Source organism: Passer montanus, unplaced genomic scaffold, assembly GCF_014805655.1.
Source record: "Passer montanus isolate IOZ18808 unplaced genomic scaffold, ASM1480565v1 scaffold5, whole genome shotgun sequence".
NCBI lineage: Eukaryota > Metazoa > Chordata > Aves > Passeriformes > Passeridae > Passer > Passer montanus.
In genome coordinates this window covers 6,555,979-6,582,970 of record NW_024369929.1, presented here as the reverse complement: position 1 = coordinate 6,582,970, position 26,992 = coordinate 6,555,979, and the positions used below count along the sequence as shown (strand labels likewise).

Sequence of the window (26,992 nt, the reverse complement as noted above, 5' to 3'; positions counted from 1 at the left end):
AAGGCCCCGTGCGGGACCGACACTCCCCTCACGCAGCCGGGGTGTGAGCGCGGCTCCCGGGGCCGGTGTGTGCCGCCGGGGCCGGTGGGTGCCATTACGGCTGGTGGGTGCCGTCAGGGCCGGTGTGTGCCGTCGGGGCCGCCGGGGCCGGTGGGTGCCGCCGGGGCCGGTGGGTGCCGCCGGGGCCGGTGGGTGCTATTAGGGCCCCTGTGTGCCGTCAGGGCCGGTGTGTGCCGCCAGGCCCGTCCCGGAGCCGCCGGGGCTGGTGTCTGCCATTAGAGCCCGTGTGTGCCGTCAGGGCCGGTGTGTGCCGTCGGGGCCGGTGTGTGCCATTAGGGCCCCTGTGTGCCGTCAGGGCCCGTGTGTGCCGCGGCCGCGGCTGCCGCGGCGCTGCGCGGCCGCACCATGTTCCTCGGGCTCTGGGTCGCGCTGCAGGTGCTGGCGCTGCTGGCGAGCCGCGGGCACGGCTTCCCCAAACCCGCGGGCACAGGTAAGAGCCCGCCCCGGAGCCTTCTCGCCCTTTGCCGCGGGTGGGGAAAGTTCTGCGGGGTGGAGGGTGGTAAAAACTTTCCTTCCACTTGGCTAAAAGCAAGGGGATCCTAAAGCGGCAATATTCCTGGTGCAAGACAGCGACCGCTGAAGCTGCAGTCTAATATTAAAGTGAAGGGATAGGTGCTGGTAGAGGGGAAAGCTCTGATTTTTTTCCATCTTTTCCAAGCAATGTTTTTGTCCGTTCTACATCAGTGTCTGCACAGGTCTTTGCTTCTCCCAGTCTCCCACCGTATTCTGGATGGAAGAGATTTTTAATCTCTTGGTTGTGCCAATCCGATTATTGCTATTTTAGTCAATCTCCTCCGGCACTTTTTTCCCCAATTTGTGAGTTTTCTGATCAGAAGGAGGTTGCTGAGTCTATATCTGTATTTCTGTCTTCTGCAGAACCTCTCCCTCTGCCCCAGTCATTCTTTGTTTCAAGGTTTGACTTTTTTTAATGTGGTCCCATTTTTCTAGGAACACTGAATTTTTTTATTTTTTTTTTAAGAAAAAAAAATAAAGGAAGCAGTTGGCATCCTATTTAGGTCACCATATTGTATTGGAGAAAACTACAAATTAAGGAAAAATGTCCTGTCTCTTTGTAGTTGCATGTAGCATATAACTGAGTATATATATGTGTGTGTGTGTGTGTTTATTCTAGATAAAGCTATACACAACAGACAATTAAGTGTAGAAAGACCTTTGGAAGAACAGGTGAGTGAAATAAAATATATTTACAATTTTTTAATTTTTTTTTGTGGAATTCCTATAAATATTTTTAGCCTTTCAGGTTCTGGATCCATGAATCTCGTGAATAGCTATATTCATGAATGAATGGGTAAAAAATAGACTTGTCAGTAAAGTGATTATTGATGGGGTTAGGTACAAAATAGGGTTTCAATAATTTTTAAGAACTGGCATATAGACTCTCACTGTCCAGCATTCTAAAAGCAGGGTGTTAGCTCCAGCAGCTCACAGATATGCCATGCCTTTCTATTGACATCCTATGGGAATATGGCATGAGCTTGGAATGAACAAGGAAATGTAACTTGCATTTATCTTAAAATGCAGCTTCTTGTAATGTCTGGTTCTGATCAGAGGATGGGTGGTACTGATGTCCAGTGCTTATTCCTGTTCTACTTATTCAGGCAAACTTCTTACTAAGAGTGAAAATCAGGCATTAAACCCTCTGCTAACAGTGATGAATTAAGAGAGCACTCATTTTATTCCTTCTACCTGTTTGCTGTTTTGTCTGCTTTATTTTTGTATATTAGATTGCTGAAGCTGAGGCAGACAAGAATAGGAAAATAACTCCCACAGGTAAAATATCTTTCCTGGTTTTATAACCATATCCATAATGGCATTCAAAGAGGTATGAGATTTTATGTTATGTTGATATTGACATATTTTCCAGAAAACAAGCCAGAGTTCAGGAATTATTCCTTTGTTGATGACCTGAACCTGCTCAAATCAGTAGCAGAAAGAGAAAGGAACGAGAAGGAGAGGGAGTTGATTAGAAGCTCTTTGTACGAACAGCAAGTGGCCCTTGATGATGCAGACTCCACCAAGAACCGCAGGCTTGTGGATGACTATGACTCCACCAAAAGCGGGCTGGATTATAAATTCCAAGGTATTCCATAATCTTTCTGTGACTTTTGCACAGTGAATGTTGCATTCACCACTAAACATGAGCTCTATTTGTTACTGGAGTGCAGTTTTAATTTCCAGTTGTGGAAGCTTGTTCTATTACAGTTAGGTTATTGAAACACAGTACAAAAGAATTGCTCTTGATTTTAACAGACTTCCATGGAGGAAAGTCTAATTGTGTAATTTGTAATGCCTTTTAGGAATTTAGATTTGATGGAAGGAAAATGGGACATATTTTTGGATGAAAATATATTTATTCTGGTTTGTGAGGAAGAAGCACTTCTATATGCCGCTAAATCACATATATTTATTCCAAATATTATGTGCAGTTTTAGATAATTCCCATAATCACAAACCTAAAAGAAATTACCAAAGGCCAAAGAATACTTGCTTTTGCTACAGGAGTAGTTAATTGACTTGTAGTTTAAGTGAGTCTTCTGAGAATTGTAAGCAGCATTTAGCTCAGGATATTTTTAATTATATCAAAGTATGCTGATCACAGACCAAAGCTCACTCATTGTATTCCCTCTCCCATTGTCATGATGATATTATTTGCCATTGGTAACAATTATGTCATTAAAAGTTAATTTGCTTAAATTCAAACAAGATTATGTGCCATTGCCATGAACTGTTTTGATCTAAATGGCCATACAATGAAAGTAGTTACCAGGAAGACACAAATAAGTGGATATGGAAATTCTACCAATATTTTCTATAAAGAGGACAGTAAGCTCCTAAAGCTTATCTCTGCTCTTTCAGAAGAGCCACTCCAAAAGATATTTTTCAGATGTGGAAAACTGACACAAAGAACTTTTCCCTGTGACTGATTTAATGGCTTACAAAGTGTGTATCAAAGTATATGATGTGTATCAAAGTATATAATGTATCTAAAAATTCAGTTTTGTTCTGAAGAGAAAAAGATGTGGGCAGATATTTTTTTCTGAGCTTAAGTTACATGAGTTGGGACGGTCAGCACGCAGTAAAACTGTAATCCTTTCAGACGATCCAGATGGCCTCCATCAATTAGATGGCACTCCTTTAACTGCTGAAGACATCGTTCAAAAAATTGCTGCAAGAATTTATGAGGAAAATGACAGAGGAGTGTTTGACAAGATTGTTTCAAAACTTCTAAATCTAGGGCTAGTAAGTATCTTGGTAATCATCATTTAACTGGTTTTTTTATTGGATTAATGCTCTTTCTAAAAACAATTCAGACGCATACTTTGTTTGAAGTGAGTGGGACTCAGGGTCTAAGCAAATTTCTGGAGCTATTTGGGCTTGCTGGTTAAGCTCTGCAATAACACTGTGATGTCTTTGTAACAAAATAGGCCAAACTGCAGAATGTTTCTGATGTTGAAAACATTCGCTGATTGTACTCCTCCCATCTCTGCCCTCATTTTTCCTTTAATTTGTCTTCTGATTTTCACTGAGTGCTTTTCTATTATTAATTTCTTTTCTATACTTAAGGGGGAAAGGTCTGAGCTCATTCCTATCCACCTGATTAATGTCATCAGCAAACACATGATGTTGCTGGCTAGTTGAGGATATTTTACATTACTGAATTTCAGGAAGGGTGGATTTGTCTGACCTCTGAATGTCTCAGTGGCTTTAGCCATTGCCATCTGCGATCTTTGTATTTTAGAATACTCACCTTATCTTTCAAGCACTAGATTTTGCAGCTGAGTATTGCACCCCACTGATTACAGAGGGAGCTGCATGGGAGAGTTCTTGTTCAAGTGACAGCTGTTATGAAGCAAAGAGAAAATATTTTTATAATATCATAGAAAGCCATTTGCTTTTTTTCCCATTCTGTATTACTGAATTCTGTTATAATTATTCAACTGTCCATACATGTGTTGCAGAGCATATGTATTTCTATATACACACATGGACACACATGTAGGGAGGTGCCACACTTGCAGCTCCATCTTTCAAGCTGCACTCCACTGTGTTAAGTCCTAAAGAGGTTTGGTTTGAAGGCTGTATGTGTGAATGGGAATGTGTACACACAGATTAGATATATATTTCTATGTATATATGTATAGGAGTGTTATAAATGTACACATTTACATGCCTATATGTACACACAGGTATTACACCTCATTTTTCTGTGCTCAGCTTTGAAGCAAGCATACAGCAACCTATTTTCATATTGATATCAGGTTTCATATTGATGTTTGATCTAGAAAAAGCACAGTATCTTATAAGTACTCTTAAGCACAAATATTTTAACAGATCACAGAGAGTCAGGCCTATACCCTGGAAGATGAAGTGGCAGAGGTTTTACAACAGCTAATTGCAAATGAAGCAAAGGATCGTGAGAAGGAGTCTGAAGATTTTGATTACCCTGTCAGCAGAGCAGATAGTGATACAAAAGAAAAGCAACAGGAAAGAATGGTAATTTCTTAGCTAATAATTTTGTCTTGCTTGCCAAATGGTACTAGTACTGCACTCTTTAGGGAATAGTTAGTTTAATCTGGAAGCAAGAGGTGTTCTTAAAGAAATTCTGTCTGTTAGAAAAAAGAATCATGAGTTACTTTAAAATTTAAGCCAGATGTCAATTGACATAAGTGAGAAAATACTATAGTTCTCACCTTGCAATTAGGACAATGTTGGCATGAGGTTGTGATAGAAATTTTTGCTCTCTTAACTCTATCATCAAAAGCAATATGCTTAAAGATTTTTTTTTTAATTATGTCTTATGTGGAGACACCAAGCAAATCTGATCAGGATAGTTCCATGAATGAAGAAGCTGATGATACACTGGATAACACGTGGTCATCATCTAATATGTTGGAAAGAAGAAATGAGCTGCCTTCTGAAGATAATTTCGAAGACCTCCAATATTTTCCAAATTTTTATGCATTATTAAAAAGTCTTAACTCAGGTGAGCATGTCATGTGGTTACAGAAATATTAGGAAAAAGCTTGAAAAATTAAGATTCTGTTTTCTCCTCCTCTTGTCTCTTCCCCACAGCTTCCCTAGTTGCAAGAGACCCTGTGCTTTGAAAATGTTCTGTAAGATATATAGCAGAAACTAACTTGATTAGTGATTTTGGTGGCAAAACACTGGCAGGAACAACACTCAGAACTGCAAAGAGTGTGACCTAGACAGCCCTTCCCATCTGGTGTTGTGTGATTCAGGAGTCCTGAATTCTTTTAATTCCTGTAAGGACATGATGAAAAGCTGGCAAATAGTTTTCCCCAGAGATCTTTCCAGTAACATCCATGTCTTCTAAGCCAAGATATACAAGCAAGCCACAGCAGAATCCTCACAATGATGGTACCAGTAAATGAGTGTGAGCCTCCCAGCCTTTCCACAAACCACAGGTTTGCTGGTTATTGCAGTGAAAGCCCTGCACGTCTCGTCCTATTCCGGTGCTGGACATCACTGCCTTCCAGTTATTGCAGGCAAGATTGTGGCTCCTTGCCACTGCCCTGTGTCATCACCCTCTACACACACCTGCTCTCTGCAGCCACACACACTCTCTAACTTTTGGAGGATGGGGGAGTGGTATTTTGTAGATCCCCTTGTCCTGCAAGAGCATTAATGATTGTTTCAAATTGTTCCCATGGGCACCTGAGTGGAGAGCTAAAATGAAAAACCTGAGGGCGTATTTTGCTCAAGTCCAATCAACAAACTTTAAATTCTTCTTCCTGTTATTTTTAATATTTTCCCCTGGCAATTCTGCATGCTAGTTCTTCTACTTTTTCTACTCACAATGCAGGCAGGCATGTTGGGTTTAACAGGTTTTGAAGCAAACAGAACCAGGTCCACTGGCTGCACATCTCCTGCTTTATGTGTTCACCTGTCAGGTTGTATCAAGCTGGAGGAGAAGATTCAGTTGCATCCTACAGCTGTGTGTTAAATTGCAGGCAGCAAGAAAAAGCCTGTTCAGCAGCTCTCCAGAGTGGCTGGCTCTCTGCCAAGGCTGGGAGTATGTTTCTGACTGTCCCTGACTGACAGTGCCCCTGGCTCTGTTGGGTCCTTCAGTGGCAGCCTGGGCAATGGGGAAAGCTTGTGTGACTGTGATGGGGTAGTTTCACACTGCAAAAATAGCAGTAATATCCTTCAGCACATAAAAACAATGGGAAATGAAAAGCTAAGAAGCAGGTGAGTGTGGGCAAAACATGATTATTTGTATAAAAAAATTATTTTTTGTATCCTATTCTGAAGTCATGATCCTCCCAGCCACGCAATGCTTCGTTGTCCCAGTATGCAAGTCATGGGCTTGTCCAAGTAACAGTCTCATTTGGGACACTTTATGTTTTTGTCATTGAACCCGTGGATCTTGTAGGAGAAAAGATCTCTTTCATACAGAGCCAGACTGATCTACTAAACACTTCACAAACAAATAAAAGAAAAATTACATACTGTAGAAAACTATCTATATCTGCCTCCGACTATCAGTTTGAACTGTCAGATCACTCCATCTTTGTGTGCTTAGTGTTCTTTGCTGTAAATGGAATTAATACCACTGGCCTTCCAAGCCAATGGTATTATGACACAGCCCCTCAAGACCACAAGCCATAAAGAAGAACCTACCCCTAATGTTTTAAAGTATATTCAACTGTACTTTGCAGGAACAGTATAAAAAGAAACATGTATGTAAATTCTGATTCTAATCCAGCACAGCGTTTTCTCTTTTAATGAGTAGGTCATTCTTGATGCATGAATTTTGCACAGTTTGCAGAATAGTTTTTCCAAGCTGTCTGAAGATTGACTAGTTTTGCTTCATCCCCTCACACAGAGACAGAGACAAAAGAGAAAGAGACCTTGATAACTATCATGAAAACCCTGATTGATTTTGTGAAGATGATGGTTAAATATGGAACAATCACACCAGAAGAAGGAGTTTCCTATCTTGGTGAGAGTACATGCTTTGTACAACTGTTATTAATGGTGTTCTTTCTCTACCAACATCTTCCTTGTTCATATGAAACCTGTTTCAGATTTGTTCAGTGAAAATGCTAAAGCTTTTAAATGACTGATCATTCCCTACAGCAATGTTCAATTCCATACTGCTTTAATATTTCCATCTAATGAAGGAAAGTTAATATATCAGATATGCATTTAGAGTATTATTACACTTTCGTATCTGTGAAGCACAAGTCATTTCAATGACTTTATGTCAGGGGAATATTAGGGTTTGCTCTGTTCCATTAAAGTGGATTAGGTACCTGCATTTCCCAGAAATAACCCAGCACTTCAAGTCCTTTAATCTCAGTGTAGGTAGCTGGACTAGATGGGACCTAATGCTAAATTTGTCCACAAGCAAAACTCCTTCCATCTATGAAGAGTGTTACATCTTGGCACAGGAGCAGATTTTTCAGGAAAGCACTCTTTCCTGGATCCATTTTAGAGTCTGTGGCTATGTAGGTTTTGTAAAATTGTTGCCGTTTCCTGAAGAGAGAATTTGGAATGGGCTGGTTTGTGTCTCACACACCTTTCCTGGCTTTGACAAACTCTCTTCTATTCACTGTAGGCAGCCTGTATAATTAAACAAGCTGACCTACAGAAGAAGGGCTCAGTGTACAAACTCTGCACAACTATTTCATTTTTCTGAAGTATTTCTGGTCTGGATTAAAAAGTTTTTGTTTGCATCAAGGCAATTTCTCAGCTTCATAAATCAGCCTGTCACAGAGACAGGACTGTCAATGGTCTTTTTACATTGCAGAAACTTGATTGATGAAATTGTAACTGTATGGATTGATTATTAGTTACTTGCCTACAAAAGATCCAGTGAATCATGACTCACATTCAGTGCATGATTGCACCTCCTCTCTAAAGAATTCATTATATATGTGACCAAGAAATCTCCTTGAATTTTGGAATATTTTGACAACTTATGCTTCCAGCTCTTTATTTCGCTATCTACCAGTACATCTAAAGAAAGATGCACATAAAGAAATGGTTGATTTTAAGCACAATGGTTTATCATGACTCCCATTCAGTGCATGATTGCACCTCCTCTCTAAAGAATTCATTATATATGTGACCAAGAAATCTCCTTGAATTTTGGAATATTTTGACAACTTATTCTTCAGTCCAGCTCTTTATTTCTCTGTCTGCCAGTACATCTAACGAAAGATGCACATAAAGAAATGGTTGATTTTAAGTACAATGGTTTCAATGTCATTCTAGAAATGAAGATACTATGGCTTAATCAGATATTGCCAAAACGTTGCAATTTTTGGCAAACTTTGCCAAAAATTGCCTTAATTGGCTAAATTCAATGGTTTCAATGTCATTCTAGAAATGAAGATACTATGGCTTGATCAGATATCTCCAAAACTGCAATTTTTGGCAAACTTTGCCCAAAATTGCCTTAATAGGCTAAATTTATCCCTGATGTGAGACCAAGCAAATAATGGCATTGCACTAGGAATGAATTTTTCCCGCTAAAATTCAGGGCAGTTGTTCACATTGGTTTTTGTTTGAGCAAATAGATACTGTGACCCTGGAAACAAATTGCCTTGATGACATAGTACAGAAGGCAAGGATTGGGTTAAGAGTTTGAGAGGTCTGATTTAGTCTGGATTTAAAGTAAGACTACCAGCTGATATATCCAGACTCTGCCTTGCAAAATGAGTGATTCAGGCAGAGGTGGAATTTGTGCTCCATCAAAGCAATTTACTGTAGTGGAAAAGCTTTCTCATAGATTCTCAGATTGCTTCTGTGGTATTCTTTTTTTAGACTTGCTGTTGAGAAGCTTTAAAACTGACCTTCATTTATTGAGCTAATACTCTCAAATAATGAGGAAAAGCATCCGCAGGAGCATGTTAGCTTCTTGCACTATGCTTAAGCATGGCAGCAGTTTTATTGCCACTCTTACTGAACTAAAAGTTCTGTAGTCTGTAATAGCTGGATAGGTACTGTGTATCTTGGTGCTGTTTGGATTAGGGGATTGATGCACAGCTGTGCTGATTTATAGCAGATAAAGGAATTAGTATGAATATCTGTCAAAGAGAAGAATCAGTGTAAAAAATGGCAGCTTTTTGTTGTTTCCTCAGTCTATAATCAGTGAGCAGATTCTGTGCTACTTGGTGGAAAATACCTACTGGGTCTGTGCAGATGGATTGCATCCTCTCTCCATTTTATTACAGTAGGAAACTGCCTAAATTAATTTTCTCCACTCTGTGACTGAAGCCATGCATAAGCTAAGCCTCTGAATTATACATTGCAAATAATAAATCATTTACTGAATCAAGTCACAAGGTGCAGTTTTTTTGCCTGTCACAGGGGTGCAGAGACAGTGAATTTGAATGCATATACCAGTAACAGCTGGCTTGGGATTTGGAAACCACAGCATTATGTCATCATCATTGTATATTACTCTAGGGGAAAGTATTTTGCTGCAGCAGTGACTGATGTTATTTGGTTTAGCTTTAAGTTACAAAGGGTCTAGCTGCAATGTGGTGCAAGAAAAACACAGATGCCTATACATGGAAACACAAGGAGAATAAGTTTATTTTTTTAATACATATATTCAATATTATGAAATATATATTTAAAAGCTTTCCATAGGTTAAATGTAATCTGTAACAGAATACGGAAAGCCCAGACCAGCATATTCATATATAGGAATCAGGAAAAAAAGTAATGCCTACCTTTTACAGTATGTGTTCAGAAAGTATATCTCTGGAAGCATTAAAGAGAGCTGTAACAAACTGATAGAAAATGTGTGTTCAGCTGAGGTGCACCTTATTTGATAATTATCCTCCTGTGGCAAAATGCCACAATTTTCTATCACTCTTCACTTTCTTAGCTATGAATGCTGTTAGAGAGGGCAAATTCTTCTGTAGAGTGAAAGCCTCATTTTTTATATGTTTCTAGCCTGTTCAAAGGCTTTTGGAAATCTTTCTAGAAAGACCATCTGCCCTCTAAATATTAAAAGCCGCTTTAAAATAATTTTTGCAGTTAAAAGAATGGACAAACATTGTTTGGTACAGAAAGCATGAGGTAGTAAATTATGACACAGGAGCTCAGGAGCACAATGGCTTGTGAATTAGATCCAACTGTGGTATTGATTTAGCCACCTTTGGGTTTGTTGGCAGCATCCAGCAAATGCTACCCAAACAGCTGAACTCCTCTTGCTTGCCCCAGCCTGCCAGAGGCACAGGCTGCTCTCCCTGAACAAGCTGAGTTTTGGGAAGGGCTCGGGACAGTTACTGAAATGATGTTGCTGTTGGCAAGGGTGCAGTGAAAGAGAGGAATGGAAGTGTTGGAACAGTCCCACGTAGTGACCAGTGGAAAGCAGCAAGAGGCTTTCAGATAAGTTATGACTGATTCAGCATGAAATATTTCATTATTCATGGCATTCACAACATTTATATCGCATAAGTAGCTGATACTGATGCATAAATATCTGATACTCCATAGACAACTGAAAGGACAATATCCTTCCCAGTGCTGAGTGCTTCAAGAGAAAAAGAACTCTGAGCCAATAGCAAAACTCACATTGATTTCAGCAGAGGACAAGGCATGCATTGCACAGATACTTGTACTGTTTAAACATTAGTTTGTGACTTATATCACACTTTCCTTCATTTTCCTTCTGTCTGTTGAGTAACATGATGGTGGAGATTCACTCTGATAGCCTTTCCACCAAAGCCATCTATCACAGACCAGGTAAATATTAAAGAAAAACTTCATCTACATCACACAAAGAATTTTTGGTATGACAAGTAACTTTCCCTGTATATGCCAGGCTATCTAAGTAGTTTTAAAATTAAAGCATATCAGTCCACTACCATCTTGATAAAAGCTCCATTTATAGTAATTATGTAAACTATAGTTTTGTAATAGATTTATTTTAATAATATTGTTGTCAGCTTGGAAACAGGAACAAATGGTTTCAGTTTGTTCAGATACTGTTGTAAATCATCTCCCACTAATAAGACCAAACTAATGAGTGATTTTTAGAACCATTCTAGGAAATATTTGCAATTAGAGACTTGGGTCCATAAAAAATACAGCTTTCAGAGATGATAGACAAATTCTTAAGAGACACCAGTGTGTATATATGAATCCTTTTTACACAGTAGATTAATTATATTCTCCTGCTGTGTGCTGCTTAAAAGAGTAGATTTGTAGCAAATATATTCATTGTCACCCCAACCAAGTGAAAAATGTGTTACTCAATAAACTATTACCCTAAAAATGAAGATTAGTTATGTGCACATTGTAGCCTTGTGTGGAGTTCTCATTAATTGAATAGCACATGTAGCACAAACATTTGCCATCAATACTTCTCTGTGTCACAGATACATCTGTGAGATAGAGACATAGTGTATCTTTCACAACCGGAGAAAAGAAAGGGGCAAAGGACTGGGAAGAAAATTAAGAACTCTGTAGCTTTGCTCTATTTGAAGGGGATCCCACTTTTTACCTCCTTGTTGTAAAGTATTTGGTCTGCTGGCTGCACAGTGTAGAGCACACAGCCCACAGCAGACTGGGTGAGGAGCAAACCCCCTTTTATTTAGGAGGGAAATGGAGAAATCATTCCAGCTGATCAGAGTGCAGTGTTTGAGTCACAGCTGCTTTCTTCCCTAGACCAAACCAAAGCCACCTCTCTCACCTTCTGCCTTTGGCTCTGACTCACTGTCAGAATCCACACTGTCCCCCGTGACTGAGTAGGAGATTGTATATGGGCATGAACAGATGTCTCTGTTTACCTTTTCCACCCTCACATCATTTGTTCTTCATGGACAGCAGGGGAGCAGACCAAGCTGCAGGACACAGGAGCAGTGGGAGATGGATTGTTCTTGGGGAGCTATTGCTGAGGAGTACGAACGCTCACTCCTTTGGTGAACAGTTGGGATGTTGTTTTACTATAATCCTGTCTTTTAGGCAGACTGGGGCTGTGTGAAAGGGGAAGGAGAAGAGGCAGAAAGTCTCCTGTGTTGATTTTTGATATGTCCCTGCCTCTCCACACTAAGGAATATGAAATAGCTGTTGAGCCTTTCACATTCATTCTTGGTACTTCCCACAGCTCCACTTCTGATGAAGGCAAAGCTCTGTGATTTCCCCATTGTATGCCAGTGCACAGTAGCCACAATCTGGCCTTTTCTTGGGAGAGCATAACATGTGTGAATAATGTGCCTAATGCCTGAAGTTCTCATCAGCACAGATGCTGCAGGCCAAAGATCTGATCGTGATATTTGTTTAGCTAGCCAAGAACAGGCCGAGAGCCAAGAGAGTAAGGCAAAGTGCAGATCACAGCCCACACTGGCAGCATCTTTCCTCTCCTCGCTGTGACCATAAGCTGATGCTCCCTGATGCAGACTGTGATTTCAGAGGGTGAGGGAAGGTGTGGCTAATGCAGAGCCAGAGGCTACCAGTGGAATATGGACAGTGTCATGTGGACCTTTTGTTCATTTTGACCTGGGCCGTGAAGGGCACTGACAATATTTAATGCAGGGAACCATTCATGCATAATACCATCTTTTTCTTTTTAAAAATCTTTTTTTTCAAAGGTCTCTTTGTAAATTTTCTTCATAAAAATCAAATTATTTAACAAAATTTTCCCCTACCTTAATTTTCCTTCTGGTGATTTTCCTTATCCAGTATTTATCATGTGAATGATGCATACAGCTGCCAATGGGAGTTATTTAATTTAGACAGCTCTTTTCTCTGCTATTTATTTTTTATCTGATGGTCACACAGATGTCAGTATACTGTACTATATCTGAAAAGTAGAAATCAGAGACACCTCAGATGGTGAGAGTGAGCTGAATACTGAGGAGCAGCAGTGATTCTGTAAAGTACATGCAAATAGTTAAACCCAAGAAGAATTTGCATGCAGATAAGATAAGATGATGTGGGGGAGTGTGCAAAGATCCCAGGCAAGACTGGAATCTAGGAAGTATATTGATTGCAGATCTCACTGCACCTTTATAGCTGTTCTTTCTGTAATCTCCTCCATGTCTGTCCCCTGCTATTGCTGCATTTAAATAAACACATGAATGTGGTTTTTTCTCCACTACTTAGATCTTATCTCCTATTTTCCCCTATTAAGACTCACTGCATAATAAAACAAATGGTGACTATGGTGTGGAAAGTGTGTGACCTCACAGTTATCAAGAACCAGGACCACTACACAAACTGAGCATCACCTGAGGGTGACACTGTGTGTGAGGGTGTAGTATATTTCAGTATCCACGGGTTCTAAATCTTCTGAGATATGTTTTGGGAGAGATCCAGGAGTTTTAGTCTCACTAATTGCTTTTCCCACCACATTACATGACTATCAAATCATGTGTTCAAGAATCCAAATGAATACTTTACAGTGCATTCCTTTGCTTATCACTGTCTACTGTTTAAATTTCAGTTATTTCTTGCAAATATTTTGCCTCTTCCTCCATTTCCCTTCACTGCCTCTTCTGTGCTTTCCGAACTGGTGGAAATCTCCATCTTCTCATAGTGTCTTATTTGACAAATATATTGCTTGATTCCTGAAGATCTAGGTTTTGCACCCTCCAAGGGGGTTGTGTTTCTAAAGGAGGGCAAAGCTTTTATTTTTTCTCACTGTATTTAATAGCTCCATAAACCCCTCCCTACTTTCTGAATTCAGAGGCACTCTGTTGACAGTTGAGCACTGAGACTGTAAGTTTGAGATGATTATGTGGGTGTGGGGTAAAGAAGGTGTCACTGAACATTTAAAACTCCATCCCACTCCTGCAGGAGAGGCAGCTCTGTGCTGCTTCAGTCCCAAACCATCATGCTTGTGAAGGGCATGCAGTGAAAACACATGATATGTGTGCACAGGACTGCACCACACAGCTCTAAGAGACCTGCAGTAATGCAAAAGAAATGCCTGTAGAATATTAAAAAGATAAATCTGAGAAATAGCCTGTGAGGTAGGGAATTTAATAAGGATGATAAAGGAGACTTGGTCAGAGCTATGTTTACCTCAAAGCACATCTGTTTAATTGTGTTTTACTTTTGGAATTGCTTTTAACCTGATTGCCAAGTGATACTATGGCTGTCCTAATGTCAGATCACTCTGACCATCTCACCTGTAATCTCTTTACAAGTGATGCCATGACCTGGCCCTTGTCACCTGACGTGTCACTCCTCATGGCAGCATTAGGCTTCAGACACTCTATCACATCAAATCAGTCAAACAGGGAGATTCAGAAAGAAAATTCCCTATCTTGACATGTGAGGCAGGGAGTTAGAGAGCAGCAGGAGATTGCTGGCTGAGACTCATCTGTAATTCCACAATGGAGGAATTTCTCTTTTTTGCCACAGTTTTCATAGTTTATGTGACATATGCATGACACAGCTAAAGCTGCCCAAAGGTCAAACTCTGCTTTTGGCTATGTTGGGGAAAATCCAATGGATACTGACAGCCCTTGGACATGCACTTGTCCAAAGAATTAATCAGATATACTCTTCCCATTGAATAGTCCCAAGCAAATGCTGAGATCTAGAGATTTTTCACAGATGGAAAATGGCCTTGCAAACTCTTAAGGATCATCTACTGCAGGAGACAGAAAATCCCTAGGAGAACTGTGGTTTCTTAATACCTGAAATACGTGCCCGTCACACAAGCAGTCATCAGCACAAAGCTTTCCAGCTGAAGCAGTTGGAGTGTATGAACTCATTAAGTAAACTAACTTTTTAGCTAGTGTTAAAAGTAATCTTAGGTTCCTTGATGATCCCTTTTCTCCTTTAATAAACACAGTCTTTTTATGCTGTATGAAAACAGAACAGCAAAGCAGGTCTTTCTGTGGCAATTTAATGACATAGAATCTCAGCTTCAGTGAATTTGGTGAGGATAGATTGTGAAACTGCCTCCCAGGTACAGGACCATTATACAGAAGAAAAAACCCTTTGCAGGAAAATTTGCAAGAGTCTGGAAAACACCATGAATCTGTCTATTGAGAAAGGTCCATGCCAGGCTTCCATTACCAATTCCATTAAATACTCAGATGGATATGTTAGTTTCTGCCTCTCTAATAAGAACAAATTACTTTAATTTGTAATAGTTATCCATGTAGTATCTTTTCGTATGGATTTGGAGGGTGTTACCACAGTGCATTCTCCCAGAGTAAAGATAAAACATTCTGGGTTTATGCAGTTCAGATTTTTAGATGCCCAACTTGAAGGACTTCAAAACTGCAGGGAATTTGCATTTTCTGGTGGAATTAAGAGCATCTATCAGTGTGTAGGAGCTGGGCCTAGAGTGTCTCAGAAAGCCTACTCAAAACAGAAGCCCTCCTGCAGCACGAATGCTTCAGTGAGTCACCCCAGATCAAAGAGCAAGTTAGAAAGTGAGGCAAGGCAGAGAGCAGATCTTGTGGCTCCGGGTATCTGCCGGGATTATCCCGCTCCGCGGAAAGCTGCCGCCAGAGCACTGACCTATTTACCAGTGTAGGTCGCTTCCATTAGCTCAGTAGTTATTGTCCTGTTGTTTTAATTAGTGCCATTTCGAATAAGTGGCCAGCTGTGTGGAAAGGTCAGTACCTTTCTAAGCTCTTCCTCCGTGCAAACGAGGTTGCTAAGGAGACGAGACCGGAAAAGTCATCAATCCTTGTTAGAGCTGCGCTAGGACAGCGGTTGCTTAGCTGCTGGCCAGGCACAGCTCGCTGCAGAGGGTGATTCACCCATCAGTGTAACTCAGAGTAAACACTGCTCAGCCCTGGCCTAGCCACACACGGCAGGTACAAACATGTTTTGAAACAATACCAGCTGTTAAAGCATTACGTTTGATGCGGAGCAAGAGCAATAAATCCTGTTCAGGAAGAACTGGGATTATCTGGCGATATTCTCTCTAGGCACATCAAACAAGCCCCTCAAACATGGACTCTATCACTCAGGAAATACAGCTGATTATAAATGCTCAGATCCATGTTGATGTGCCACCCAGCTGGCAGGGTAACTTCACCACTTCTCTTGTCAAATGTAGTGCGTGTTGAAAGGCCTGTCTTGTAAGTTTGTCCACATCCTTTCTGACAAAACAAAGCTTTGAAAGTGGAACACAGTGATTATGGTATTCAGTCTGGCTTTAGTGGCAAAGCTCAGGTCATTAGTATTGCCTTATTGCCCTTTGTGGGGCTGGAAAGCAATTCTGTACTCACAAAGGAGTGATAGTGACCTCACATGAAATTGTTACACAAATCAAAGGACTCACAGAATTTATAGAAGTGAATAAATAATGGAGGAGTATGAACCCCATTGCCTGCAGTAGCATGTGCTGTATGTGAATATACATACAACTTGTAAACACTGCAATCTATCAACAGCACAAAAACTTCTGGAAATATCAGTGTCAGACATTTAAATCTAAAGATGTCTTGGCAGGTTATTAAGCTATCTTGTGGTGGAGTCTTTTTATTTCCTGCTAATAGAAACTTACTGCCTGAATGCAGACACTTTAAAGGAAGAACATGAAAGGCACTTATGAATCAATGCACTTATATATGTGTAATATTTTAAATATTTAATACTTTTATTTTTTTTAATTAAGCCTAATTTAATAGAACATGCTGGATTAAGCTTCAAAATCAGTGACATTTTTGCATTTGCGTGAATTAGTGAAGGAGAATAATCTATTAGTTTGCATTTACAAAGGGTTTTTAAGCTCTTAACTGTGGAATCTGCCTCTTGCAACAGAGAAATTCTTATATTCCTGTTGAAATACTAGTATGGTACTGATTCAGGATGAAAAATAGAGTCTTTAAATGAACTGAGAGGGATCTTTACAGTCCTTTCAATAAGCTTTGGATCAAATGATTAGTGAGGCATCAGTATCACCACTTTAATTCTAGCTTGTTTTTTATTTCACCAGGATGTCTGATCCAGCTTGTAACACAGCCCAGACCTGTTTTGGTTAGGGCATATGGGGCAAGGTCAGAAATCACATTAAAGGTGTATGTACCAAATGAAAATATTCACAAAAAAACCATGCTGTGATGTAGAATTGAGAGGGTGCAATCAGGCAGGATGCCAACAAATACTGCTTACATTTTAATTTTATGTAAATAGCAAAACATAGAGGATGCAGACAGACAGGATTATCTGATTTCTCATCAGATGGGAGGCACAATTGCTTATGGTGATCTGCCACAAAGAGAAATATGCTTACTAAAAAACTACTCCTTAGGTTTCAGTGCTGAGTATCTTTCTAAGGGGAAAAATGCTCCCAGCCCATGGATAAAATACTGGCTTATACAGAAAATATGATTTAAAATATTATTAGCTTTATTAGATCTATTCTGCCACAGTTCCCACATCACACACTGAAAACTTCAGCTGTTTATATAAATTGAATTTTGATAAATTTCAAAACTAAATCTCTCAAAAATACCCAGCAATAAGATAGTTTGTATGAAATTTTGAATCCATGTTTAACTGAACCTTTAAAAGATAATAAAAGGAAGGAAAATTCTACAGTGTATCCATAATATGACTGAGGAAACATGGCAGGTTGTAGGTGATCTGTGTTTTGAATATCTACCAAGTGTGGTACCAAAAGGACTTTTTTTCCCACATAACCATACAATGTTTATATCTGAAACATCCATCTTAATGAAGAAGTGCTTTTACTTTCAAATTAGATTAATTCAGCCCTGAAATTTGCATGGAAATACATTTTCTAGTCTTCTAGAGCTGTATACATGGCCACGGCTGTCTAGTTGGTTTTCAGGTAAATGCTTGACTTCAGCAACTTTAGAAAGTATTTGTTTTCATCTCTTCAATTTACATGTTTATTTCATCTAAATATAATTTAAAACCTTTTACTAGACTTTTTTTTTCTAATGAAACCATATAAAATTGAGACACATAGGCAGTTTGGGATAATGTTTTCCCACCAGGATGAAGCACATGTTTCACAGTCTTGTCTTTTTTGTGAAGTTAATTAAAGCCTTTCATGGCTTTCATCAGAATAAATTCTACAGATAGTCATCAGTATATTGTGACTTACGTGACTGAAATATTTAATATGATGCACACTTTTACTGACTTTATGCATGTTGGCACTATTTGGTACTCATATTGTCATGATTCAGTTGTTAATTTTTTTAATAAGATTGATATTCCATATTTGTTTGTGCATTTGTTTGTTAGCATTGGCTCTGCATTAATTGTTCAGGGGCAAGGATGAATGTTGTTCTTTTAGATTTCTACTTACCATTCACACTGGTGTTGGGGAGAATGTAATATGGATTCTGCATCTTACCCATTGGAGAATAACTGGGCTTTGGTTTTGTTTTGCCTTGATTTCTAGAAAACTTAGATACAATGATAGCTGAGCAGACAAAGAAGAAGCTTGAGAACCCTTCCACTAAAACCAGGACAAAACTAACAGCAGGTACTTAGTCTACAATTTTCTTTTCTGGAATAACACTTTTTTTTAACCTATTCAGTTAAAAGTATGCTAATTGCTTTGGCAGCCAGACTGCTTGTAAAAGCCATGGTCTCTCAAGCCAGAGCATGGTTGTGTAAGCACACAACAAGAGAGAAATTTTCACTTAATTGCCCAGCCTCTTTTTCTTCACTGGAGTCTAGATGTTACACATGTACAAAAGCAAGCTGTATCAGTGCTTTTTAATACCAAAATAATAATGAAAAACATTATGTGTCGACTTCGAATTTTGAAAATGCAAATTTCACAGATTTTTTTCTCTGCACAAAAAAATGTGTCTTTGCACTGCAGTCACCTGTATTCAGCTATTGTTTGTGAGAGCAGAAATAAGCATTCCTCTTTCCAGAGGTCTGGAGTAGAGATGACCTTTAGGAACCACTTTGAGACAGGCTCCAATGAGGCTCTTCCTCAGCCAGCAGTCAAAATGTTTTACTTGCCAAGATTGTATTGATGTGATTGAGAAATGCTCTTGGACATTTGATACAAAATTGTTTGCTTTTGTTATTTCTTTAGACAAGAGCAGTGAAGAAGCAGACAGTACAAAGGAAGAAGCAGCTAAAATGGAAAAGGAATATGAAGTTTCAAAGGATTCTACAAAAAATGAAGGACAAAATGCAGCGGGAAACAGTGAAGAATCCAGAGGTACAGAATATTGCTTTTCCTCCAAGTGATTGGAGTATTTTCCTCTCTCTGTATTGATTTTCCATGGTGTTAGCATAAATATCTTCAGTCTATAGTCACTGGGAGTCAGCACACAAGAGCTTGATTCAGAAGTGTACTTACCTGCCAAGTTTTAAACGTGTGACACACTACGTCCTGAGTGTGACACACTACAGCTGAGTAGACATTCACAGAATTCGTAGACTCTTGTAGAACAATATGAAATACAGTTTGATGCAGTAGCACTAAGAAATTTTGCTTCTTTGCATCTGTGGCTTTTCAGGATGTCCAGAATATTCAATATTTGAGCAGGCCCATTGATTTCTATAGTTTGTGTTAGAGCAAGCTGGTACTCAAAGGCAGTGAAGAGTTCTGCAGTGATACAATTTACATTTCCCACTGCCAGAGGTTAAAGATTATCAGTAATCAACCTATTTTATGTAACATTGAAAACGTTACAGTAAATCAGTGTCTCCCTAAGCAAACGTAGCACAGTAGTGCAGTTATTTTTGTCATGCCTCAGCATGACAGGTGCTGAATTACACCGTACTGGCTGAAGTCTCTTGGGTGCAAATCAGCTGCTCTGTCTGCAAACAAATCTGCAGGGGACATCGTGCCTCCTTATTGTGCTGAACTCTTGAAGGAGAATGTTTGTTGGTGCAGAAACCTTTCAGTGAGTTCTTATTGCAAAGGGTCCAGCATAAGTATGTTTTGTAATCAGTTGGTTAAACAAAATTGCTTCTTCTGCACCAGTGCTGTCTGATGCTCATCCTTTTGGAATGCAGTGTTTGCACTCAGGCTGCTCAGTAATGAATTGCAGCAATCAGGACTGCAATAGGTTGTAGTCCCTCGGTCACCTGGTTCAGCTCTGTGGGCAGTGCAGCCACTCAGGGAAGGTGACATTTTTTCAGCAGCTTATTTATTTCACCATGGAAGAGGAAAAGAGCTGAAGAGGGCTGTCTGATTTCACAGTAAAGTTGTCTCAATACTTTTTGGTAGAAAGTGACACATTTATTTGTGCTCTTGAAGATTTGTCTTTTCAGTTTGGTTGAGGTTATTTTCCTTTATCTTCAGCCCAATTATTTTCCTTTATCTTCAGCTTTTTAGAAATTCAAACTGGATCAGTATTTGTTCTTTGTCGCATCATGCAATGCCCTTGCTTAACTTACTGTAAAGTTACTGCACTCCCAGCTCAACAATGAGGGTGTATCTAATACTGTATCCACTTACTAACAGGAGCAGACATGCATAGTTGGCAATAGTAACCTTCTACACACTAATCACACTAGGTTTTTATTCCTGACTAATGTAAGAACATTACATCAATAAAGCTCCAGCCAAGCTAAGAATTCAAAATCCATTAGCTGGAATATTTTCTTAGGGGCCTTATTAGGTAATCCTTGTACTAATTGTGTCCTGTGTGCTTTCTGGTCCAAAAATAGCCATCACTTTAAATTTCAGCTATAACAGGAGTTATCATGGTAATTTTAATACATCCTTTTTCTCAGTAAATACAGTAACTGTATTTCAAGTTGTCTTTCCAAAAATATCACAATTTTAGGCTTGCTGTATGCTGCTAGTACTACTGTATGGAGGAGTTTTGATACTGAAAGCTCTCAGCCCTAATTAAGTAATTCCTTGCTATCTCAACAGCTTTTTCTTTGCTGAACAATTATGATGATCAAAAAGCTACAGGTTGTTTTTAATCTGCATATGCAGTTTGTGTGGATGCCACCAAAAATTATGTATAAAGATCAAAAAACCCATGATCCTAGGTTTGTGTATGACTAATCTTGCACAGGCAACACCTGCTAACCATCTCTGGGAATTTTGCCTGACTGAGTTTGACAGGACTCAGGTTTTAAACAGAAACTAAGAATAGTTTTAATCTGCATTTGCTGTGACCAACTTCACCCAGTTAAGCAAGCTGCATCAATCACAGATGTAAGTGCTTGATTTCTCTCTCATCCTTTCCTCCAGGGAAATCTGAGGCATATTTGGAAGCAATCAGGAAGAACATAGAATGGCTGAAAAAACACAATAAACAAGGTAACAAAGAAGGTATGAAGTAAAAGGTCTTGACATTGGGGTGGGCACCATATGCATTAAAAAGCAAGTAATTTATGTTGTGTTGTATAACTTGTGTTATACCTTAAATAATAGTAACATGAAACTTTGTTTGTCTAGATTGCAGTGATCATTAGTGGTGTTGGAGTTAAATAATACAGGCCATGTAAAAGTTAAGCCAATGAACATAAATAGTGAACTAAGGTAGATTAATGTAAATTGGGTCAAACGGCCAGTGGCCACAAAACCCACAGGCAGTGACCAGCAGGGAGTCAGTCATGTGCTGTCCACACAGTCATGGTGCTCTGCCTGTCACAGTAGCTGTGTCAGCTTTGCCTAGTGCTTCATTTCTTAGCTCATCATGTTGTTTAATTATGACTTTGTAGGTGGGATAGATGCATTTGAAATGTCTGGACATGTCTGGAGAAGCTTGGTGCATCTGGCTAGCATGCTGCACCAATAACAAGTCTTGTTCCACGACCAGGAGCAGCTGAGATACAAACTTATGTCAGTAGCACTGTAAGACATTGGGTTACTGCCCAAATCAACTCGAATGACTTGTAGCTCTCACATGCAAAGCTGTGTAGAAGGGAGCAGTGACTGAAGCAGCTGCACAGGGTTTGCTCACCAGCTGTCCCACCATTTGCGTCTTCCTCAGAGGCAGGGCAGGGTGAGAGCTGGGACAGAACAGCAGCAGAATTTCTCCTTTATTTTCTACAGATCTTTATTTATCCATACCGTCTTTTCCCTCAAATTGTTACATAAAAGCAGCTTCCCATCCCTGTTCTCTGCCATGGCTGTGTGTTCTGCCATGGCCCGCTCTGGAAGTGAAGGCTCCTAGCCAGGGGATCTATCCCTGGGCTACGACTGGCGCCTGGCGAGAAGGACCCTTCTTGCACCAGCCAAGCAGAGGGTGATCTGAGATGAGATTAGCCCTGGGTAATCTATCCATCCTCTCTGTGAGATGAAGTGTGTATGAATTCCTTTTCAGAGATGAGTGCATGCCTACAGCCCAACACATTCATTTTTCTGTGCAGAAACTGTAATGGGAAAGACTATAAAAAACCATTCCCATCTCTTAAATCACTTCCACACAACGGCAGCAATAGCAGCAGGGCTACATATTTGCTCAAGAGTTTTCCTGCCAATTTTAATTAATGGTTCTGTTTAGCAATGTACTCATTGATATAATTAGACCTCCATCATGTGTGATTATATCTGTGTATCACACATACTGCCTGAGCAGCCCCTTGCTCCTCTTTGTAGTAATCTTTCTTCTGCACTGCTGCTGTCTGAAAATGGCTGTGACTGCAGATCAATAGCATTTTATCTGCCTGTGAATGCATTAAGATATATATATCTGTGTAGATGGATTTTCATTTGCACTAAAATATCTTTATTGTCCTCTGGCAATGGAAATAAGCCTTAAAGTGAGTGTAAGTTATGACAAAATTAGAATAGTATTCTTACTCTTTTGATACATCATCTTTATTGTGCCTTTTCATACTCTTTATTTTTGAAAAATGCTAATTCAGTTCCCCATGGATGATGTTAAAAGAAGTACAGTCAGGGTAAGCTTATCTAACCATGAATGCATTGCAGTGTTTCTTCAGTGCAAGATTAGGTGGTGTTGCTGTGCTCATCAATCATTTCTCCACTTCCAGCTGGCACCTGGGGGCTGGCAGAAAAGCAATTCTTAAAGTAATTCATGTATTAAAATGGCCAGGCTTTCTCAGCCCTACTCATGGATTGGGTTACTCACCAAATACCCTTGAAGAGGTCTGGGTTTCTTCAGGCAAGTGTTTGTGGATTCTTCATTTTGTATGAATTTCAGTAACTATTATTCATTCCATGAATAATAACCCTGGAAATGTTGATTTGCATTTCTGCAGTTTGGAAGTATCAGTTGCCTATTAAGGAGGCTGGTAAGCTTGAGTGGCTGGGATGATTTAAATATAAACATGTCAAAAGCCTGGATTTCGGGCTCATTGCTTTTTGTGTCCAAAGTTTTTTTTGCCTGTTTACAACCTACAGACTCCATGGGCCTGTCCTTCAAATCTCCCAGACCTGGCTTGGTGCTTGAAACCACTGCAGGCCTGAGCATTTAACCAATAGAGGAATGAGCATGAGTGGGTTGTTCCACAAACACTTAGGTACTTCAGAGCTTCACAACACTAACAGCAGCCATTTAGAAATGGAAGTAAATTCTATCATTAATTTCAACGGCAAATGGCTTGATCTGAATATGCAAATAAGAGCTCACTTCATTTACTGGAGCTGTTTCACATCTCCATGTAGTGCTGCAGCTGTTGCAGTGAATCAGCATCCAAAGCTGATTTTTCTAATTACAATAGATTTGAAATAAGTATTAGAAATTAGCAGCTATCAACTTCTAGAAAAAAAAAATTAAACTGCTGTAAGATGTACAAATTAGCCCAAATTGGATAACATCATAATGGTTGTAATCCCATACAGGATGTACAGTAATTAAACCTTCACATCTCCACATAATAATCTTAGAGTTAGAAAAAGTATTCTAGAAGTAAAATAAGCACAGATATTTTAATTTGAAAAATGTGGCTATTAAATTAATTTAGTATTTGTTCTTCATTCATTTCCATTCCTTGGTGTCTTTCAATGGAGACCCTCATTCTGTCAAGATGAATGAAATCTCTCATCCCAGTTACAAAATTGCTCAGTACTATTTGTCCCTATTACTCATACAGGATGGAGACACAAGCAGGTTACATTCTCATAAGTAATGACAGTAACAGAGCAGAGAAGAAATCCTTGCCTCAGTACAGCAAATGGCAAAATTCCTGCTAACTCAGATATGAAGAGGACACCTCTGCAGGAGTGGGGAATGTTGAATATAAATTTTCTGTATTACTCATTTGAAATTGCCTTATGCTTTTATAAAAATGATCCCAAGCATCAATTTACTTCTTAATATCTTTCTATTTCTATGCTGGTTTGGTCAATTTTTGAAACCTTAAAAACCACTAATTCATTATTGTCTATTTTAAAAATGCACAGTTTGAAACAAAAGGTTCTTCCACATACTGCTGTGTGATGTTATACATTGGACATTGCAAAATCAGTTACAATGTATTCTGAAGGCTGCCTTTGTGGAATAAGTAATTTATACTGAAAAATTCAGAATGTATTCATTCTGAAAGATACTAATTCATTTAACTTAGTATGAACATTTAAAACATTGATGTTCTTCTGATTCTAACAAATTAAGCTTTACATTTATCGAGCTAATTATGTAACTGAAACTTTATTGTGTTTATATGTGAATATGCTGAATGTGCTGCCACAGTCAACACTACACAATAGGTTTCCTTTTCATGTTATTTGAAAAATTGCTCTGCAGTAGAATTCTTTTCATGAAAAATAGTGATGGTGTGAATCAGTCTGCATAGATGCATACATCTATTGGAAAAGGAGAAAGGATTTTTTAGCACTCTGTTGCAGATTGACAGAGGAAAATTGTCAAAAACTGACACTAACACTGTCACAAAGGCTGCTCACTGCAGTAGTTTTCAAACCAGAATATTATGTTCTGTATCAAGGTAAATAATTGTATTATTTTTATATATTTTCAGGGAGTTGCTTTCATGAATTTCCACTACAATGGTAGTAAGTGGGAATTTTCCTGGGATTTCAACTGGAAATAGTCTATTTAATACTTTCTTTTGATTCCATGACAGTTGTGAAAATAATAGGGCACAACAGCTTTTGCTGTGCAGACTGGAACATCAAATCCCTGGACTGGAAAATATTCTTGCTGCAGCATTTGAGAGCAATCAATCAAGAGCGAGAGATGATTATATCTCTTAGACAATAAATGCACTGTGGTGTGTAAAAAGACTTGGTGCAGATATTTTAGGGTTTTTCTATATTTTCACAAGCTGCATTTAGAGAGAATTCTCTTCATGTTTGATAAAGTGCATTGGTTGGATCAACTTTACAATGACATTGTTTCTTAGGTGAAGCAGTATAATGGCAATGACTCATTGTGCAAATGAATTCTTGTTTTTCAGACTATGATCTTTCAAAGCTGAGGGATTTCATTGATCAGCAAGCTGATGCTTATGTGGACAAGGGCATCCTGGACAAGGAAGAGGCTGATGTAATTAAACGCATCTATGGCAGCCTGTAAACCCTTAGTGACTGCCAACCTGTAGAAATGTAGTCTAGATTCCCCCACTCCTGGCTCAATGACTTATGATCTGTTAATTTGAGGATATCATTAGAAATGCTCTGTTTACACTGTACTGACAACTCTAGACAGAAATGAAGAGCTGTAGTGCTCCATTCACTTTCTGCATACTGTATTTTCCTACATTCACAAATCAACCCTAAACACCAAATTCTGACACTGAATTTCTATTTGATAAGGTAAATATTTCTGTAATGCTCACTTTGATTTATTGTTTGTGTTTGGTTTACTTTTGTAGCTAAACCAATCATTTCGATGGAAATTTCTTTTAATGCTACATTTTTTGCTTTCACTCAACAAGCTTTCTATAGATGCAACTATGTAAAGGGTATTATTAGGAAATAGTTCATAGTTCTCTAAATAAAGTATTTGAAAATAATTTACCTATTAAAGTTTTCATTACTCTTAATATTATTTTATATTCATTTATTTTGGTTTTAAATACTAACACTTTTTTTTATCCTTTTTTATTTCTGTATGTAGTATTCTGTAACGTGGACTGTAGTGTCCTTAGCTAATTGATAAATCTTTGACATCACAATTGCCTTCCATATTAGAAGAATATTCTCTTCTTCAGCATGTGAACATTCTCTTTGCACCATTTGATGATTGTGCATGCATAATTAGTTGAGTTCCTGATATGAATATCCTGATAGCAAGTGTAAATAGCCATTGCTTTCTCTAAAGAAAAAAAAAATAAGAAAGCAATTCAAGTCATTTTGTATGGAAAGGGAAGTTTGCAGCTAGAGATGTTTTTTTAGGAAAAGGAGCCCTGCTTTTCAGAAAAACTTAAAGAATCTATTGTATCTCAGTGTCTCTGAATATCAAGGCTGTTGTCTGATTACGGACCTCTGTTCTGTGCTGAGCAGTATTATCTTGGAGAACTTTTTTTTTTTTGGCCTATATATGCTAGTATTAGCCAAGATTTTGGTACTTCCCAAAAAAACAAAAAGAAAAACAAAAATGTCATCCTCATTCTTCTTCCTCACCTAACAAAATTTTGGAAGAATGGTTTATGAGGTCTTTTATCTTAAAGTGAGTGGATAACTTTATGTATGAAGAACTGACAAAGGTGAAGAAGCATTTAGAAAGGTAAATTTCAAACAGAGTTCCAGAAGATGTAAGACTTGGTTGAGTAGAGGAACTCCAGGAAAGCCCTGTACTCTTTACTTACAGATTCTTCATTCATAATTGAGGTTATCCCTTCTCTGATTTTTTTTGTAATTTATGATATCTCTAAGACTGATACAGTTAAAAAATGTTATCTGATGGAGAGGCTGGAATTTGCCTGCCAGTGAATGGACTTAGAGCACTGCCTGCACAGCACAAAGTTCTGTAAGTGTTAAGTCACTCCTGGGGTCATTTCCTTCCTCCCAGCTGGAGATTAAAGAGGAGGAGATTTGAGCAATGTTTCTCAGCCAATTGAAGTAGACTCTGGAATCCCTGCAAAACGTAAATTGTCAACTGAGCATTATTGATAATCA

The 26,992-nt window shown here is 38.9% G+C and overlaps 1 protein-coding gene across 2 annotated transcripts; it reads left to right on the top strand.

Annotated features, from left to right (window-relative positions):
- Positions 1 to 366: 366 nt before the first annotated feature.
- Positions 367 to 26,274, top strand: SCG3 (secretogranin III). Of its 2 annotated transcripts, none has more exons than XM_039723452.1 (12): positions 367 to 490; positions 1,193 to 1,245; positions 1,806 to 1,851; positions 1,946 to 2,161; positions 3,179 to 3,321; positions 4,414 to 4,575; positions 4,888 to 5,065; positions 6,929 to 7,045; positions 18,416 to 18,499; positions 19,067 to 19,195; positions 21,194 to 21,262; positions 25,330 to 26,274. In XM_039723452.1, the coding sequence occupies exons 1-12, from the start codon at positions 406 to 408 to the stop codon at positions 25,446 to 25,448; spliced, it is 1,401 nt and encodes a 466-aa protein (XP_039579386.1). In that variant the 5' UTR covers positions 367 to 405; the 3' UTR covers positions 25,449 to 26,274. The 2 variants fall into 2 exon arrangements, with proteins under 2 accessions (XP_039579386.1, XP_039579385.1); XM_039723451.1 differs by having other exon boundaries at positions 21,194 to 21,274.
- Positions 26,275 to 26,992: the final 718 nt, after the last annotated feature.

What these genes read in the sequence shown, in the direction of transcription:
- SCG3 (XM_039723451.1), top strand. Translation starts at nt 406, where the DNA reads ATGTTCCTCGGGCTCTGGGTCGCGCTGCAGGTGCTGGCGCTGCTGGCG. An exon ending in AACTTCTAAATCTAGGGCTA is followed by an intron (nt 3,322 to 4,413) that starts GTAAGTATCTTG and finishes ATATTTTAACAG; the next exon opens with ATCACAGAGAGTCAGGCCTA. An exon ending in CAGGACAAAACTAACAGCAG is followed by an intron (nt 18,500 to 19,066) that starts GTACTTAGTCTA and finishes TTATTTCTTTAG; the next exon opens with ACAAGAGCAGTGAAGAAGCA.